Source organism: Chiroxiphia lanceolata, chromosome 21 (assembly GCF_009829145.1).
Source record: "Chiroxiphia lanceolata isolate bChiLan1 chromosome 21, bChiLan1.pri, whole genome shotgun sequence".
Lineage (NCBI taxonomy): Eukaryota > Metazoa > Chordata > Aves > Passeriformes > Pipridae > Chiroxiphia > Chiroxiphia lanceolata.
The window spans coordinates 10,864,080-10,880,242 of NC_045657.1; the positions used below are offsets into that span (position 1 = coordinate 10,864,080).

Genomic DNA, 16,163 nt, shown 5'->3' on the forward strand with positions numbered 1-16,163 from the left:
TCTGAGAAAAACCAAAGCAGTTCCAGGGACAGATCTTCCACTCACTGGTCTGCTGGGACATGTTCGCAACAGGTGGGTGCAGCCAGCTGGAGAAGGGCGTGGACCACAGCCTGCCCAGGGCTAAAGCCTGGCCATCCTGCCTCAGTGCACCCTGCAGATGCGGGGTCTCCTCCAGCAGTGGGACTCCCTGCGCAGGCTGTGGTAAAACACTACGACCGAGCCCATGAAGGTGCAGAAGAAGATGCTGGCAATGAAGGAGAACGGTCCAATGATGAAGAAGGTGATGTACTGTTCGGAGGACAATGAGGTCTCCTGGCATTGCCTGAAGGACTCATCCCCAAAGGCCATGATCGGGTACTTGTTCAGCTGCTCCGGGACTCTGCAGAGGAGCAAACTCTTCTCTGGAAGAGAAAAGCAGTGCTGGTGAGCACACTGAGCATCTGGGAAAGGCAGGTGTCAGGGACAGGGGGATGGCAGTTCTGTATGGGACAGAGGGGACCAGGGCAGGAGGACAGGGGCCAGGCTGATCAAGATCACCCATGTCAGGGTACAAAGAAAGGGAGCTGTGGAGTTCAGGGATCATCTACATCCTGAGCCCAAGAGAGTGGGATGGACAGGGAGATGGGCATAGGAAAATGGGTTTGGGGCAGGATGGCAGATGGGGCAGACAAGGTGGAGGGACTGGTTCCCAGGAGACAAATGCAGGGAGCATTCAGCAGCCAGGCTTGAGATGTCACAGAATGTCCCAGCCAGCACAAGTGCAGGCACACATCCAAGCTGGAATCAATCAGGAAGAAGTGGCAGCTAAAGCTTGCTGGCAGAAGTGTCTTTCACTGGGGCTCATGGGGAAAGAAATGTAGGATCAGAACCAGGTTCATGAAGGCTTTGGGGAAGGGGCTGAAAGCACTGCACCCTGGCTGGGTCAGCAGCCTGACAGACAGGCTCCTCTTGCCCCCTCAGGTGCCCATTTCTCTCCCTGTGACAGGACTGGTGCCACTGCTGGGACAGCACTGGGTGCCTGTCACTGGGACATTGCCCAGCCCTCCCCTCCAAGCAATCCCTGCTGGTGACCAAGGTCAAAGGGTGGGCACCAGGTACAAGACCTAAGCAGACACAGGAGCTGCCATGGCCTGAGGACAGGTTCTGGGGAAGGTCGCTGTACCCCAAGGGCACTGACCACCCAAGCCCTCGGGAGCCAGGTGAGGTCCTGCCTCAGCCCCTCCAGGGTGATCAGCCAGCCTGGAGCAGGTGGGGGCTTGGGCACACTCCGGGCACTCACCTCGTACTTTCTCCCTGTTGAGGCTGAGCCAGCGCCAGAGGGGTAGGATGCCACAGCTGCACACCCAGGGGTTGTCCTGCAGGAGAAGGGCTCGGAGCTGGGGCAGGGCGCTCAGCACCTGAGGCTCCAGCTCCCCCAGCCTATTGCTGCCCAGGTTGAGCGTGGCGAGGCTGGCGAGGGGCAGGAAGGTCTCGGGGCTCAGCACGCTCAGGTGGTTGTGGCTCAGGTCCAGGTCCTGCAGCGCCCCGAGCCCCAGCAGCGCCCGGCCGTGGATCAGCTCCAGGCGGTTGTGGGGCAGGCTGAGCAGCCGCAGCCCCGGTAGCGGAGGGAAGGAGTGCGGCCCCAGCACGGTGATGAAGTTGTAGCCGAGCCACAGGGTGCTGGTGTTGGTCGACAGGCTCCACGGCACCTCGCGGAGGCCCCGCTCGCTGCAGTCCACCTCGCCCGGGGAGCAGCGGCAGACGGCCGGGCGGGCGGGCGAGGGCGGCGGGTGCAGGAGCAGCAGGAGGGGCAGCACGGGGCCGAGGACTCTCCAGCAGCCCATGGCAGAGAGCAGAGAGGGCTCCCTGACCTGCGGTTACCCAAGGACAGGTTTCCCAGTGCCCGATGCCCTGCCCAGCCCCCCTGTCCCTCGCTGAGCGCGGCGGTGCCGTGGGGGAGCTGCTCGGCAGTGCCGCGCTCAGCTCCTGCAGCCACACGCGTTCCCCCGCTCGCCCGGCCGCAAACCTGGATCAGGCTCTGCTCCCGGACCCGGTTTTCCTCGGGGTGGAGCTGAACTTTTTTCAGCAAATATTTTTGCAGTGATGCTTGCCCTGGCAAGGTGTGGAGCCGTGCCCTCGTCCCTCCCTCTGCCAGGCACTGCTCCAGCCAGGTAAGCAGCCAGTTCTGCGTAGCCTGGGATTAACTGCTTGTGCGTGCTGCAGGCTGGAGAGCTGAAAATAAGCAAAGCCAGATCCATCTTTTGGCCTCCATCCTCTCCAGGGGCATCCCCCGTGGGCGTGCTGCCTCACCAGCCATGTACAGAGGGGCGTGTGGGCCCAGGACCCCTGTAACTGGCTGAGTGGGACAGAATCATACCATCCACAGGTCTAACCCCATCTTCTGTGCTGTCCCACCATGCCCAGGGGTCCTCAGTGGGGAGCTCTGCTGGGAGACATGGGCTACCCCAGTGAGCCCAGCCCTTGTCCAGGCTCTGTTTGCCCCTGGCAGGACACCACCAGCCATGTCAAAATGAGGAGGGCTGGGATGAGGGTCCCATGGGCCACTCTTCTCCTCCCCCACAGGGTCACATGTCTGTGTGCATGTGGAGGGTCACCCAGGAGCCCCCTGATGACAATGCATGGGAAAAGTGAGCTTGCTGGGCTGTAGCCACCCAAAACTGGTTTACCCTCACCCTGGCACGGCAGTGCCAGTTTGAGAGGGCTCAAAGTCTGCCCCCACCCTGTTTACACCTGCTCCAGTTCAAAGCTGCCTGAAGCCCTGCAGCAGAAGGCTGAAGAGGAGGGGTGTCTCTTCCCAGTGCTACTGTCCCTGGCAGAGCTCAGCAGGGATGGGGAGACCAGGAGACATGGCTGGCAGCAGCTTATCCCACTTACAGTCTGGAGTAGGGGCCTGTAGCAGGGCCACAGCCCCCACTCACACCCTCACACCCCCTGTCCCGTTCGGACCCTGGTGGTCGCAGACCTGGAGGAATCCCTGTCACCTCTGCCCCATGGCCAAGGGGCTGGAAAGGCAGCAGGGCAGGGCACAGCTGCACCCCAGGCCAGGACCAGGATGTTCCCAGATCTGGGGCAGAAGCAGAGGCAGATGGTTTATTAATAGCTTCCCGAGGAGCTTTGGTTTGTTTATCTATCCTGCAGCAAACTCAGTTTGCTGCATTAATCCCCATCTGGAAATAATTCAGAGGAATCCTCCTAGCTCCTAGTCCAGCCCTGGAGCAAGGGCACAAACCCACTGCCATGTGGAGCTGCAGGCCCAGTTCATCCCACCTGCAGCTATGGGATGTATGGAGACCTGAATTTTTAGGGAGCCCTGTCCCAAAACATTCTTCCTCCCCAGGGACTGCATTGCCCACTGCCTACATCCACCTGGAATCAGATGCGAAGTGTAAAAATCATTGAAAAAATAACCCAAACCACTATTAAAAGCAAAATCATTTCCAGCTTTTGTGCTCAGAGAGTCCAGGAGGCCGAAAACCCATCTCAGCTCCTCTGCCGGCCCCTTGCTGTCACTCTGATGGCACATGGCAGGGGAGATGTCCCTGCCAGAGCCATGTCCAGACATCATCCTTTGCTTCTGCCTGGTCTCACTCCTGTTCTCCATACGTTGGCTGCACCCCACTGCAATAGCAGGTTGGGGTCCTGTGTCCCAGCAGTGTCCCTTCACATATGCTGCCAGTGCTTGGCAGAGCATGGGTCTGTCCCTGTCCCTTCTCTGGAACAAGGGGACTCAGCACCTGCAAAAAGAGCCCAGATCCCTGTTCCCAGCCAGGGCAGCGTTCACTGGTGTCCTGCTCCCCCTCCATGATGCCTCTTCCTGAGGTTTTGGGCTCCAAATGGAACAGCACAGCCTGGTCCCAGGGCCGGCACCAGGACAGGCTGCCCGGAGCACCTGCTCTGCAAGGACAGCTTGGGTGGCCTGTGCTGATGGAGGAGCCCTCCAGGGCACAGGGCTCAATTCTGGCCCTGCTCTGCCCAAGGTGCAAACCAGGGTGCCCAGCTAGGGTGCCAAAACCATTCCCAGAGTGAAATGATGGAGAGGACAATCAACTCCTTCAGTGACCAGCCACTGGCTGGGAGCAGGGGGACGTGCACAGAGGCACATGGCAAGGGTCAAGCCCCACAGAGTGGTTCTGGTGCTGGGAGGATGAAGGGAAGCAGGAGTGGGAGTGCAGAGGCAAGAACAGGGGGTGTGGGACAGGAAGCCGTGGGCTTGGTCACCCATCACTGCTGGAAAGTTGGGACCCAAGGTGCTGGGCTGAGCACAGAGCCCTGCTGGCACCTTTGTACAGAGCCATGCCTGGGGTAGGGGTGGGCCCTTCCCACACTCTTCCCACCACCCACCATTGTGTATTTGGGGCAAAATGAAGATAGAGGAGAAGGTGCATTAAGACTCAGTGATGGCTCTTATCCATTCCTTGAAGGCTTTAATTTCTTGTGTGTCCCCATGTAATTAAAGGTCCAAGGCAGGACTCCCATGGAGTCTCTGAACCACACCACACACACTTCTGTCTCCCCTGGAGCTCCCCAGGCTGAGCTCTGCTGGGAACATCTCAGCTGTGACTTTTTTATGGCAGGAGACACCAAGTGGCAGAGTCGTGCATGGTGCCGTGCACAGTGGGAGTGCCCTGAACGGTGTGGGTGTCATTCACAGCTGGGTGCTGTGCACAGGGTGGGTGCTGTGCACAGAGTGGGTGCTGTGACCAGTGTGGGTGCTGTGCACGGGATGACTGATGGACTTCTCCAGCTGCAGCCCCGGCACCCAGTGCAGGGAACAGCCAAGCACCAGAACTGCCCAGGGGGCATGGAAATCCCTGCCATTCCCAGAGAGGCACAGGCTGGGGTCCTCTGCTGGGCCCCCAGGGGCAGTCAGTGGATCCCCGTGCTGAGGTATTTATTTCAAGAGCTCATAAACGACATGGAAAACAGATGCAGAAAATGGGCTCTGAGGAAGGATCACAAGAGCTGTCCAAGCAACACCAAGCCCTGCCCAAGAGCTGTTTTAGTGTCACCCTAGTGCTCCCTGTTTGGCTTCTGTTAACCCAGATCAGCTCCCTGGACTTCTTGTCCTTGCACCCTGGTGTGGGATCAGGCAGGTGAGGCAGGGAAAGCCATGCAGGCAGCAAGGCACAGCTGGAAAAACAGTGGGGTTTGTATGTGCCTGTTTGTGGGGAGAGGGTCAGGCAGGAAAAGCCAAATCTGACATGGGCCACAGAGCATGAGAGCAAGCAGGAGCCCCTGTGAGCTCAGCTCTACTCCTATACCAGAGCAAAGTAGCTGAAGCAACGTGTTGCAGCTTCCTAACAACTGTCATCCTCAATTTCAACCTTTCAGCTGCCATAATGCCAGAATTTCTTATGCAAACTGCCAACAGAGCAAACACTTAGAGGACAGCAATCTGGCAGAGCAGGGCACTTCTCCCCACACCCGCCCCAGGCAGGATTTGCCCCGGCCTAACCCCAGGCTTACTGACAAATATGACCAAGACATGCAGCCCAGCAGGGCCAACAGAGTGTCTTTAATGGGTGTGGAGCTTTCAGGGTGCGGGACGTGCTCCCCACAGCATTGCTGCGCCAGGCTCCATGTGCCTGCCTGGGGGATGCTCAGCACTGCTGTCCCTGCTGCAGAGCCACGTGCACGGAGAAATGGAGCACGAGCCAGTCCTCACTCAGGGACCAGGGAATGTCCATGACTGGACCAGATTTCTGAGTTGTCAGGTGGTCAGGATGAGGGGGTGGAAGCATCCTCGTCCCCCCCACTGCACCCCAAATCCTGACAGGATGGGCTGAAGGGAGCCAGCACAGCCCCACCGCTATGTCCACACAGGGGTCTGAGGCATGGCGTAGGGTGCCCCAAAATGGTCCCGGGCTGCACCCCGGGAGCTCAGCTGCCCACGCACTGCTGGCAGCCCCCTCCTGGGGCTCAGCTGTCGAAGACTGCAGTCACCCCGCAGCACAGGCACAGCCGGCAGCAGCCGCGGCGGGGGAACAGCGCCGGAGGCACCGCGTCTTGGCACAGCCCCGCCGGCTGCTGGGTCACCGCCTTCTCTTTGCACGAGCCCTTGGTGAGCGAGTCGGGCTGGGACCTGCCGGCCGCGCGGGGATGCTCTTTGTCAGCCTTGACGGCGAGGAAGGTGGCCAGGTCGAGGTCGAGCATGGTGACCCCGCCGCGCGGCGTGGGCGTGTTTTGGCGGCACTGCGGGCAGGGGATCCAGCGCTGCTCATTAGTGACGGCGTCGAGGCGCTTCAGGCAGGCCTGGCAGAAGGTGTGGCCGCAGTACAGCCGCCGCGGCAGCCGCGCACACAGGTCGTAGGAGGAGTAGCAGATGATGCACTCGACCCGCTGGCTGCCCCGGCTCGGCGTGCGCGAGTGCGCCCCGACACACGGCCCCGCGTCCTCTGCCCGGGGGCTGCCGCCGGCCTGGGACATGCTGGGCGGGGGAGGTGGGGTTTAGAGGGTTTAGAGTCACCAAGCCCGTCCGTGCTGGGGAGGGGGTCAAGGGGTGGGATATAACCTCTGCGTGCACCTGACTTGTGGGAGAGATGGGGGGGTTCCCAGGGAGGCACCACGCTCCCTGCCCAACATCCCTGCCTGCTGCCTGCCTGTCCCATGGCCAGCCCTGCCTGGAAGAGCAGGACCCTGTCATGGCAGTGGGTTGTCCTTGCATCCATGGAGGATGTGTTTTCCCGCCCTCAGTGGGAGATCTGCCAGCCCACGGGGAGTATGGTCTAGCCAGACCCCAGCAGCCTGCCTGGACCCTGGGTCCAGGGGAGACATGGGGGGAGCAGGAGTGGGGTGGCTGAGTGGGTCGGAGGGCAGCACTTAGGGGACCAGGCAGTGCCACAGCCCTGCTCCTCCTCATCTCTGAGCTGTGCCAGGCCACTACAGCATGGCTGGCAGCAGCAGGGGATGGGCATGCAGGCTGGTGGGGAGGAGCTGAGGGCTCCAGCTCATCTCAGCATCCAGGTGGGGTCTGGTACCACCAGCATATTAATGAACTTCTCCCAGAGGCCTCCAAGACCCTGTTCCCTCTCCTTGGGCAACCTCAAGCATTTTGGTGCACATGTCCTCCCCTTCTCCCAGTTCCCCCATCCCTACCTGTCTTGAGATGCTTCCCCAGGGCCTCAGAGTTGGTTGCAGAAGGGCTGTGCTGTCCCGGGGGGCTGTGACAGTCCCGTGGGGAGCATCAGGGGGCTGAGCTGCAGGAGTTCCCCAGCCACATCTCCGTGGCTGCTGGTGGCCGGTAGTGGGAAGGGGCTCACCTTTCAGGGACAGGCGCTATCGGATCTGCTGCCAGGAAGCCAAGCCCGGGAGATTGGGTTACAAACACTGGATAACAAAGACCTCTGAAATGTAAGCCCCAGGAGTGGGCGTTAACTGTCCATCTGTGCTTCACTAGCAGAGGGAACCATCCCTGTGAGGCCAAGGAGCTCTGGGCTTCACCGTGAGCAGAGGTCTTGGGCATCGGCTGGATTTGGGCAGCAGCAACGGAGCCTTCCACATCCTGGGCCACCCTTCCTGGCCAGGAGCAGATGTTGGCAGATGTTGGCCAGTAGAGACACTCCATCGCACTCCAGCCCACACGTGCCCAGGTGGTGAGGGCTGTGGGGACAGCAGTGACCGGGCTGGGAGGGCATGGCGAGGCTCCAGGCTGGCAGGGGTGGCAGGGCTGGGGCTGGCACAGGGACACTGAGGCTCCAGCCTGCTCCGAGCTGGCAGTGCCCACGCATGGGGTGGTGCTCCTCCTCTGGTGCCTGGGGGTGACATGTCCATGACCTGCCCCTGCTGTCCCAGCTGGAGCTGCAGGGTCTGGCGCTGGGGGTGAGTTACTGATGGTCATCACCAGGCTGGGGGGAGCCCAGCACCCCCCTGGGACACCTGCATGACCCAGGGGAGGCAGCAGCACCAGGGAGGTGGCAGACTGTCCCCACAACTGCCAGCCCCCTGCCCAGGGGTCCAGCGGCTCCAGCCTCAGCACAGAGGGTGCTCCAGATTGGAAATAGAGAGGGTGGTAGTGGGGCAGATCCTAGGCACAGGATCCTGGAGGAGAAAAGCCTATCCTGGAGGCAGGGCAGGACTGCCAGGACACCTGACAGCATTCCTGCATGGGAGCAGGAGAGGGCAGCAGCTCCCACTGCAGGCACAAACAGGCAGCGGTGCAGGCAGGGAGACAGGCAGCCCTCTCCCGTGCTGCCTCCTCACCAAACATCTCAGCAGCCCTCGGGCCACATTTCCAGCACTCCCTGGAGAAAGAATTGGGGGTTTTGGAAACTGAGAGCCCCACAGGATCGCTGGGCTCTGCAGAAAGACTGGCCCCAGTGCCTGGGAGCGAGGCACCAGCACTGGCAACACAACACCTTTGGGGCACATGTCCTGATCCTGATCCATCCTCTGTCACAGGCTTCCCCAGACAGTGCACGTGGTGTGCATGTGCCCATGGATCCCCAGGAACGAGGGTGGCATCCCATAGCAAGACTTTGCCCTTCCTTTGCCAGGCTAGTGCAGGGCCAGCTTGGGACAGGGCTGTGCCAGGGACCTCAGATTTGGCCAAACCCACGGGCCGAGGTGGGGGCAAGAGCCATCTGCCCTGGGCAGGTCAGGAAGCATCTGTGTGGGATTGCCACTGTGCCTTGGCATCTCAGGTACCCCCTGCCTGCCTGCAGGGGGTTGGCAGCCCCTGGGTGCTAACAGCCAGGGCAGAGCTGGCTCCCAACGGGCACAGCGTGCTGCCTCCATGGCCATGGGCCCAGGGACATGCTGGGTACGTCCAGGCATGTCCCAAAGCTGGCAGGCAGTCCCTGACCCACCTGAAGCACAGTGAGGGGGTGGCTCACCTGCTGCAGGGACAGGTATGGCACAGGCATGTGTCAGTCCCTTAGGCCACAGGAAGCCCTGCCCGAAAAGGGTGAGGGGGCGGGTTTGGCTCAGTGCACAAGTGGGAGTACCCCTGGCACTGCTCAGAGGCAGTAATCCCTCTGGCTGCCTCTCTCTCTCACACACACACATGCATACACATCCTGCCTGCTCTCCTGCTCCTCTCCAGCCCCTGCTTGTCCCCTGCCCATCAGCCCTACCTGTCCCCTCCCCGGTGCCAACAGAGCTGTGTCCCACTGAGGGGCTGTGCCCAGCTGCCCTTGGCCACTCCTGCCCATTGCTGCACCCCACAGGGAGCATCTGCCATGCTGGCACTGAGGGCACCATGAGCCCTGCCAAAGCACCTGGATCCAGGCAGAGGCAATCATGGAATCGTTAAGGCTGGAAAAGACCTTTAAGATCATTGAATCCAACCATCAACCCTACACCACCACCATGTTAACCATTGAACCATGTCCCACATACCACATCCACACATTTTGAACACTCCCAGGGATAGTGACTCCACCACTTCCCTGGCAGCCTGTTCCAATGCTTTACAACTCCTTCCATGACTTATTTTTTTCCTAATATCCAATCTAAACCTCCCCTGGCAAAACTTGAGGTTATATTTGTTCGCTCTTGTCACTTGTTACCCGAGAGAAGGGACCAACCCCCACCCCAGTATAACCTCTTTTCAGGGAGCTGTAGGGAGCGATAAGGTCTCCCCTCGGGGAAGGCAGATCTGCCATCAGCAGCGACACCCATGGGTGGGAAAGGTCTTTTCCTGTTCCCAGACCTCATCCCCGAGCGCTGCAGGGACCTTCGGCACCGCGGAGTGGGGAGCGGCACCCTGAGGGAGAGCAAAGGTGAGATCCAGGTGAGCCAGAGCCCTGCACCACCACCCACGCTCCAGAGGCAGAAGGTGGCGATCACCCAGCACAACCCTCCGCACCCCTGAGCACCTTTCAAAGACAAAACGCACCCAGGGAACACCCCTGGGACTCTGCACGCAGCTGCCCGGGTCACGCAGAGCCCTGCCGAGGTCTGGGGCAGCAGCCCCTCCCCTGCTCACCCCCCCCCCCCCCCGGCTTTCCTGCTGCCTCCAGTTTAATCATTGCCCGGCTGTCTGGCAGGCTCTGCCCGGCCTCTCCCGGCGTGTTTGCCATCGCCCCGGGGTTAGGCAGAGCGAAGGGCAGCGATGACACACGGCAGATGCTGCACCTTGCCAGTGCCCTGCCCGGGCCCTCACCCCTCTGCCCCCCTGCCCACAGCAGCCCCCCGGCCCCGAGGCTCTGCCCAAGGAGCCCCACACCCCTCGGGGACAGTTTTCGCTCCCCAGACCGTGCGTGTTGAGCACGTCAGAGCCCCGGGACCCCGGGCAGCCTCTGCGGGCTCAGCCGAGCCACGGCGGTGACGTGGCCCCTGCCCAGCCACGCCCGGGTGGGCTCCAGAGCCGGGCAGGGCTGGCGGCGGGGACACGAAAGCAAACAAGGGGTGGATCTGCCCGTCCCCGAGCCAGCACTGCCGCGGTCTGGGCAGGGTGAACAAGAGAGCTCCTTGTGCAGGGCTGGCACCGCGGGGCCGTGTCCCTGCCAGCCTCCCCCTGCGAGCCACAACCCCCCCGGCCACACGCCGGAGTGGGACTTGGGCCAAGCAGGGCTGCCAGGGCAGGGGGCAAACTGGCAGGGCCAAACGTCTGCCAAGCCACTGCCACCCCAGCCCAGCATATCCCACGGCGGTGGGATTTCAAGGTTAGTGGGCTTGCAGGTAGTGGTGTGCTCCTGGTTGTGCTGGGCTCCCAGTGCTGGTGGGATCCCAGAGCTAGTGGGATCTCAGTGGAGGTGGGCTCCAAGTAGTGGTGAGTTCCAAGCAGTGGGGGGCTCCCAGTGTTAATGGACTCCCACGGGGTCACAGCCAGCCAGAGCAGTGCCCCAAAGCCCACCTAGCTGCCCCAGCCAGGTACTTACCCCTTCCCCAGTCCCTCCCAAAGACTCCTGCACTCTTTCCAAAAGACAGGACAACCATCTAGCTTAGCAGGGCTGGACTGAGCACCAGCCAGTGTCCCTAGACAGGCAGGAGCAGGCTGTACCTGAGCAGTGTTGGATCTCGGCTGGCAGCGGAGTGGCAGCCAGCCAAAGAACTAAGCCTGACACTGCCACTGCCACGAGTCAGCAGTGCAACAGTTAAGCCTGGTTTGGAGGCTTTTGCACTGCCCTGACACAGCCTGCCAGGATAAGCAAGAAGTAACACGGGAATCCCGGAAAACGCAGGGTGGAGGGAAGAGGCACACTTTGTCAGGGGAGGAGATGACTGTAACTTTATTTGCAGCACCCTGAAGTCATCTGCTAACACAGGCACCCTTCCCAAGCCCCTGCTCCTGCAGACCAGGCAGTTCTGCAGCAGCTGCGGTGCTTGTGCTGCTACTGCCTGGCAGCGCCACTGCCCCTGGGATGCCAACACCACAGCGGGATGCCAGCACCATGGAGGGATTCCAGCACCATGGAGGGACGTCAACACCATGGCGGGACGTCAGCACAATGGCAGGCTTGTTCCAGGTCGATGGTGCCAGACCCAGATGACTCCCAGCCTGGAGCCGCCCCAGGATGTTGTGAAGAGCCAGACGGCTTCTCACTCGCCTTCCGTCGTGCCCAGGGGGCTGCAGAAGGCAAAAGCTGGGGATCTGCACCACCAGCAAGGTGCCCCCAGTGCCACCCTGCTGCTGGATCTGGGCTAGCCCTCTGCACTGGAGCCAGTCCCAGTGCTCTGGGATGCAGATGGTGTGGGCAGTTGTGTCCAGTGCCCCTAAGCCTGGCAGGAGGAACCGAATGGGGCTGGGGGTTTCCCAGCACTGGGATGTTAATGCTCACATCCGTGCTGTGCTACCCGGTGCTGCCCTGGGGCATGGCCTGGCACTCTGCCATGCTTTGGCTGCCTGTCCTTCCTGCCTCCTTCCCTCTGTCCTGGGGTAGTTTGACAAGGAGGAGCAGGACCCAGCTGGAGCTGGAGCTGGAGCTTGGCACAGGGCACTGCAGCATCCCCATGATTCTGGGTGTTCGGGGGATGACTCAGTTCTGGGGAGGTGGGTCCCCATAGCAGCTGGAGGCATGTCCCTGGCTTCTTTCCACTGCTCCAAGGTAGTCATGATGTCCTCCTCTGCCATGCACACAGGACTGCCATTATCCAAACCTATCCATTGGCATACTCAGTGCCTGCACCTTCCCAGACGTGGAGATTTCCCAGCCTGGGGAGACTGGCAGGGGCAGTGTACAGGACTGCAGGCTCAAAGTTCTGCCCCGTCCCCAGTGCAGGCACTTCTCAGTGGCGTCTGCCCTGGCACACATCATCCTCAGGGCTCCTGGGCCCCACACTGGGGTCTCAGGACCTGGCAGGTGCCCATCACCAGATTGTCTGGCTGAAGAGCTCACAGGTGAAAAGCAATGTCAGAGTCCAACCAGTGCCAGGTCCCAGCTGCCAGCTCTGCCAGGTGCCAGGGGCAGCTCCCTGGGGTGCCCAGGCCAGCAGCCTTGTCCCTGTGGGATCATCAGGCCCCATCCCATGGTCAGCATGACCCACGAGTGCAGGGAAGGGCCTTAGGAGATGACACAGCAGCACTTTGGGCAGCAGGGGCACCACCTGCAGCAGCCACACCGCCTGCCAACCCCCTGCTCCTGAGCCCTGGGGGGCTTGTCCAGGGTGACAGTGTAGAAGGAAGCAGACGTTTCACCATTGGGCATCCTCAGGCTGGCATAGGGGTTGTAGGGACGGGACCAGGACTTATCTGTGGAGATGGTTGGGCTGTTCCAGCCATTAGCAGAGTCTGCCTTCTCCTCCATGTAGGCGGGCACTGCTGCGGGATTGGCAATGATGGTGGGCTCATCCTTCAGGTAACGAGTGATGAAGCTTTGCTGGAACTGCTCCCGTGGAATGTTGACACTGGCATAGGGGTTCTCCAGGCTGATGCCGCGATCCATCTCCCTGCTCCTCATCAACACACACGACCTGTCTGGCACTGCCCACCTCCTGTGAGACAGAGACCCGGTTAACCCAGGGTGTGGGGCATCACTGCTGGGGTTGTTCTCACAGCACGCAGAAGGGACCCCTGGCAGACCCCAGCAGTGCAGATCCTGCTCCCCCCTCCTCCCCAGCCCCAGAGGACCCTGACATGCAGCACTTGGGCCAAGTGGCCCTGTTGGAAAAGCTGAGAGAGGAGGCAGGAGAGGGTGGAGCAGGGAGCCAAGGGGGTGAGCAGGGTGCTGGGGGGCAGAAGGGGGTGCTGGGTGGGAGACAGTGTGCAGGTAGGGCAGTGGGGTGGGGTACGAAATTGGGGCAGGGGGGCGGAGACAGGTCTCAGAGGTGGAGGTAACACAGTGGAGCGAGGAGAGAGGAGAAAGGGGGTGCAGGAGGGTGGGGAGACAGAGACGGAAGAAAGAGGGGACAGGACAGGGGGAGTAGAGAGTGGAGTTGGGGACGCGACAGGCGGGGGGAGATGGGGAACCGGGGCGGGACGGGGGCCGGGGAAGAAGGGGGGCAGGCAGGGGAAGGGGGGACAGGCAAGGAGCAGGCAGGACACAGGCAGGGTGAAGGCAGCCCTCGCCCCCGGCACTCACCGACCGCGCGGCTCCGGCCGCTGCGGGGCCGCTCTGCCCCGGCTGCGCTTCCTCCTACACGGACCGCCCCGAGCGGCGCCGCCCCGACCGACCGACAGACAGACAGACAGACAGACAGAGCGGCCCCGAGCGACCGCCACCCAACACCCGGCACCCACCGCCCAGCGCCGAGCGACCGACACCCACCCACTGGCACCCCACTGCCCCAGCACCCACCCACTACCCCGGCCCACACCGAAACTACACACTGGGCAAAGGCCACAAGGATCTGGGCACCAATACCAGGCACTGGACACTGGGCACTGAACAATGGGAGTTGGACACTGGACAGAGGCACTGGGCACCAGACAAGGCCACCAGTACTGAGCGTTGTGCACCAAGCACCAGCACTAGTCACTGGTACCAGGCACTGGGCACTGGCACCAGGCAGTGAATACCAGCACCAGCATAGAACTGGTTTGCACGAGCACCACCCAGTGTGCAATGAACACCACACAGCAGGCAGTGCCATCATGCACTGTCACCACTGCCAGGACTGGGCACTGACACCAGTACAGGCACCAGGACCATCCCCTGGCACCAGCACTGTGTGCCATGCGCTGGGCACTGAGCTCCAGCACTGGCACCACATTGGTGCTGGGCAGCAGGCAGGGATGGGAGGGGAGGCACTGCACATCAGGGGTCTGTAGGAACCAGCAAACCCCAAACACCAGGCACTGGGCAGAGGGCACTGAGCACCATGCACACACAGGTCCTGAGCACTGGGCAGGGGACACCAGGCACCTGCACCTACTGCACCCTCTGCAGCCCCCAGACTCCCTGTCAGGCTCTGCTTGTCCCCATGGGCATCCAGGCCCCTGCAGCCCAGTGGTCCCACACACCCTTCCTGGCTGTGTCTGACCTCTCCGGCCCTGAGCTCCCCAATGCCAGGTCTCCACTAGAGTCCTCATCCCTCCAGTGGATCTTGGCTGTGGTGTGACCATGTGCCCACCAACACAGCCTTTTCCAGGATAGGTTTTGGGGATCACCCTGTGCCTGCCCCCAGGTCGCCACTGGAAGGTGACACACACGAGGCTGGATGGAGGGAGAGACACAGCTGGTGCTGGGGCAAAGAGGGGGATGTTGGCACATGTACCAGTTCCTGGGACCAGAAGTGCTGCATGAGAAAAGATGCAAAGTTTCAGCATCCTCCACCCTACTCCACCCTTTCCCTGCCATGTGACACTTCTGTCTGACTCTGCACTGTCACTCTTGCCACCACCACACCCCCCCAAACTGGCTTGTGCAGAGCCCCAACATCTTTCCACAGGCAGTTCTGTGCAGAACTCTGTCCCTTCCAGGAGCATCAGGGATGCCAGGACGACATCCTCCTGGACAGCCTGGGGATGGGTGCTGGGCAGAGGATGCCCCAAATTGCAGCTGAATCCTCCTGAGACTGAATTGCACTTCCCACAGCAGTTTGTAAAGGGAAAATCATCATCACAGCACACAGCTCTTGGGTTTGAAAGCTGCAGAACTTCTGCACAGACACCTCAGGGCTTCTCTGCCCTCACAGGGTCCCCTGGAGGAGATCCACCAGCAGCCCCTGTCCCTTTGCTGGATCTCACTGCTGTCTCCAGAGAAAAACTCGTCTGTTTGGCTAAGCAGGCGTAGAAAAAGAGATATCCTCCACCCAGGCGTCCTACCGTAACCCCAGCGCGCCCTGCCTGTCCGTGCCCGGCGTTCCCTGCTCGCTCGGGGGATGTCGCTGTGGCGCTCTCCAGCAGCACATTTCCTGTCCTCTCAGTGCTCAGGACTCGCTCATTCTGGCTTTCATCCCCAGATTTCCGTGCGCAGCCCTGTTCCTAAGCGGCTCTGCTTGCAGGGAGCTGCAAGGCTGCACATCAGGCACAGCTCAGGTCTGGGGGGGACCCTGAGACCCTGCAACCCTATGTCCTCAGCACCTTCCCTCTCCCCAAGCGGTTCCAAAGAGAAGCTCACCGCATTAGAACCTCGGAGCGTTTTTGGGTGGGGACGAGCTCCCACACGAGCTGCCCGGGGCTGCAGACCCCACACAGCCCCTCGGAGCAGAGCGTCAGCTGTAATCTGAAGTGCCTGCCCCCCGGTGATGTGTCTCTCGGCATCCAGCCGTGGTAGCTCTCATCTCACAGACACCTCCTGGATACTCTCATTCCTCGCAGGCTCCGGCTCCAGCTCTGCAGCGGCTGGGCTGGCTCAGTCTTGTCTTGGGAAAGCCCTTCCAGTCTCTGCTGCTGCTCTCCTGGTCTGGATTTGGTCATCTTCTCATTTCAAGCCTCAATTTCCTGATGACAAACTTGTTCCTGTGCCAACAGTGTCTTTAACAGCTTTCCTCTTGACCATGGGCACAGTGGTGCCATTCCTGGAATGCTCCTGACAGCCCCGCTGGTGGGGATGGGTTAACCCCAGACCTCTGGCAAAAAAAGGGAACAGGAGTGGCTGCATCATCTGTGGACCCTATAAGGTCCTTGCCAGGCCAAAGTGGCCACCATGGCACCTGGAGAAGGGACCCTGGTCACTTGGGTCATTGGCACCGGTCATTTAGGTGCTGCTGTCAGACAGGGGACACATCCAGCCCAGCCTCTCTCATCTGTGGGGCAGGAGGTCCCACTGGGGTTCCTCCTCCACAAATGGGTGTGGGTTTTTCTGTAACAGGAGTTGGAGAGAGGAGGTGGTTGTGGCCAG

The 16,163-nt window shown here is 61.2% G+C and overlaps 3 protein-coding genes across 4 annotated transcripts; all 3 read right to left on the reverse strand.

The window, feature by feature from the left end:
- Positions 1–141: 141 nt before the first annotated feature.
- On the reverse strand, positions 142–1,823 carry LRRC26 (leucine rich repeat containing 26). The gene is made up of 2 exons (XM_032708655.1): positions 1,280–1,823; positions 142–401 (listed from the first exon to the last, which is right to left on the reverse strand). The coding sequence occupies exons 1-2, from the start codon at positions 1,821–1,823 to the stop codon at positions 142–144; spliced, it is 804 nt and encodes a 267-aa protein (XP_032564546.1).
- Positions 1,824–5,919: 4,096 nt separating this feature from the next.
- RNF224 (ring finger protein 224) lies at positions 5,920–6,426 on the reverse strand. The gene has a single exon (XM_032708654.1). The coding sequence runs from the start codon at positions 6,424–6,426 to the stop codon at positions 5,920–5,922; it is 507 nt and encodes a 168-aa protein (XP_032564545.1).
- Positions 6,427–11,147: 4,721 nt separating this feature from the next.
- On the reverse strand, positions 11,148–13,603 carry LOC116797116 (cysteine-rich tail protein 1-like). 2 transcript variants are annotated; one of them, XM_032708364.1, is made up of 2 exons: positions 13,465–13,603; positions 11,148–12,873 (listed from the first exon to the last, which is right to left on the reverse strand). In XM_032708364.1, exon 2 carries the CDS (start codon positions 12,837–12,839, stop codon positions 12,444–12,446), a length of 396 nt encoding a protein of 131 aa, XP_032564255.1. In that variant the 5' UTR covers positions 12,840–12,873; positions 13,465–13,603; the 3' UTR covers positions 11,148–12,443. The 2 variants fall into 2 exon arrangements, with proteins under 2 accessions (XP_032564255.1, XP_032564253.1); XM_032708362.1 differs by having other exon boundaries at positions 13,461–13,603.
- Between the last annotated feature and the right edge of the window lie 2,560 nt (positions 13,604–16,163).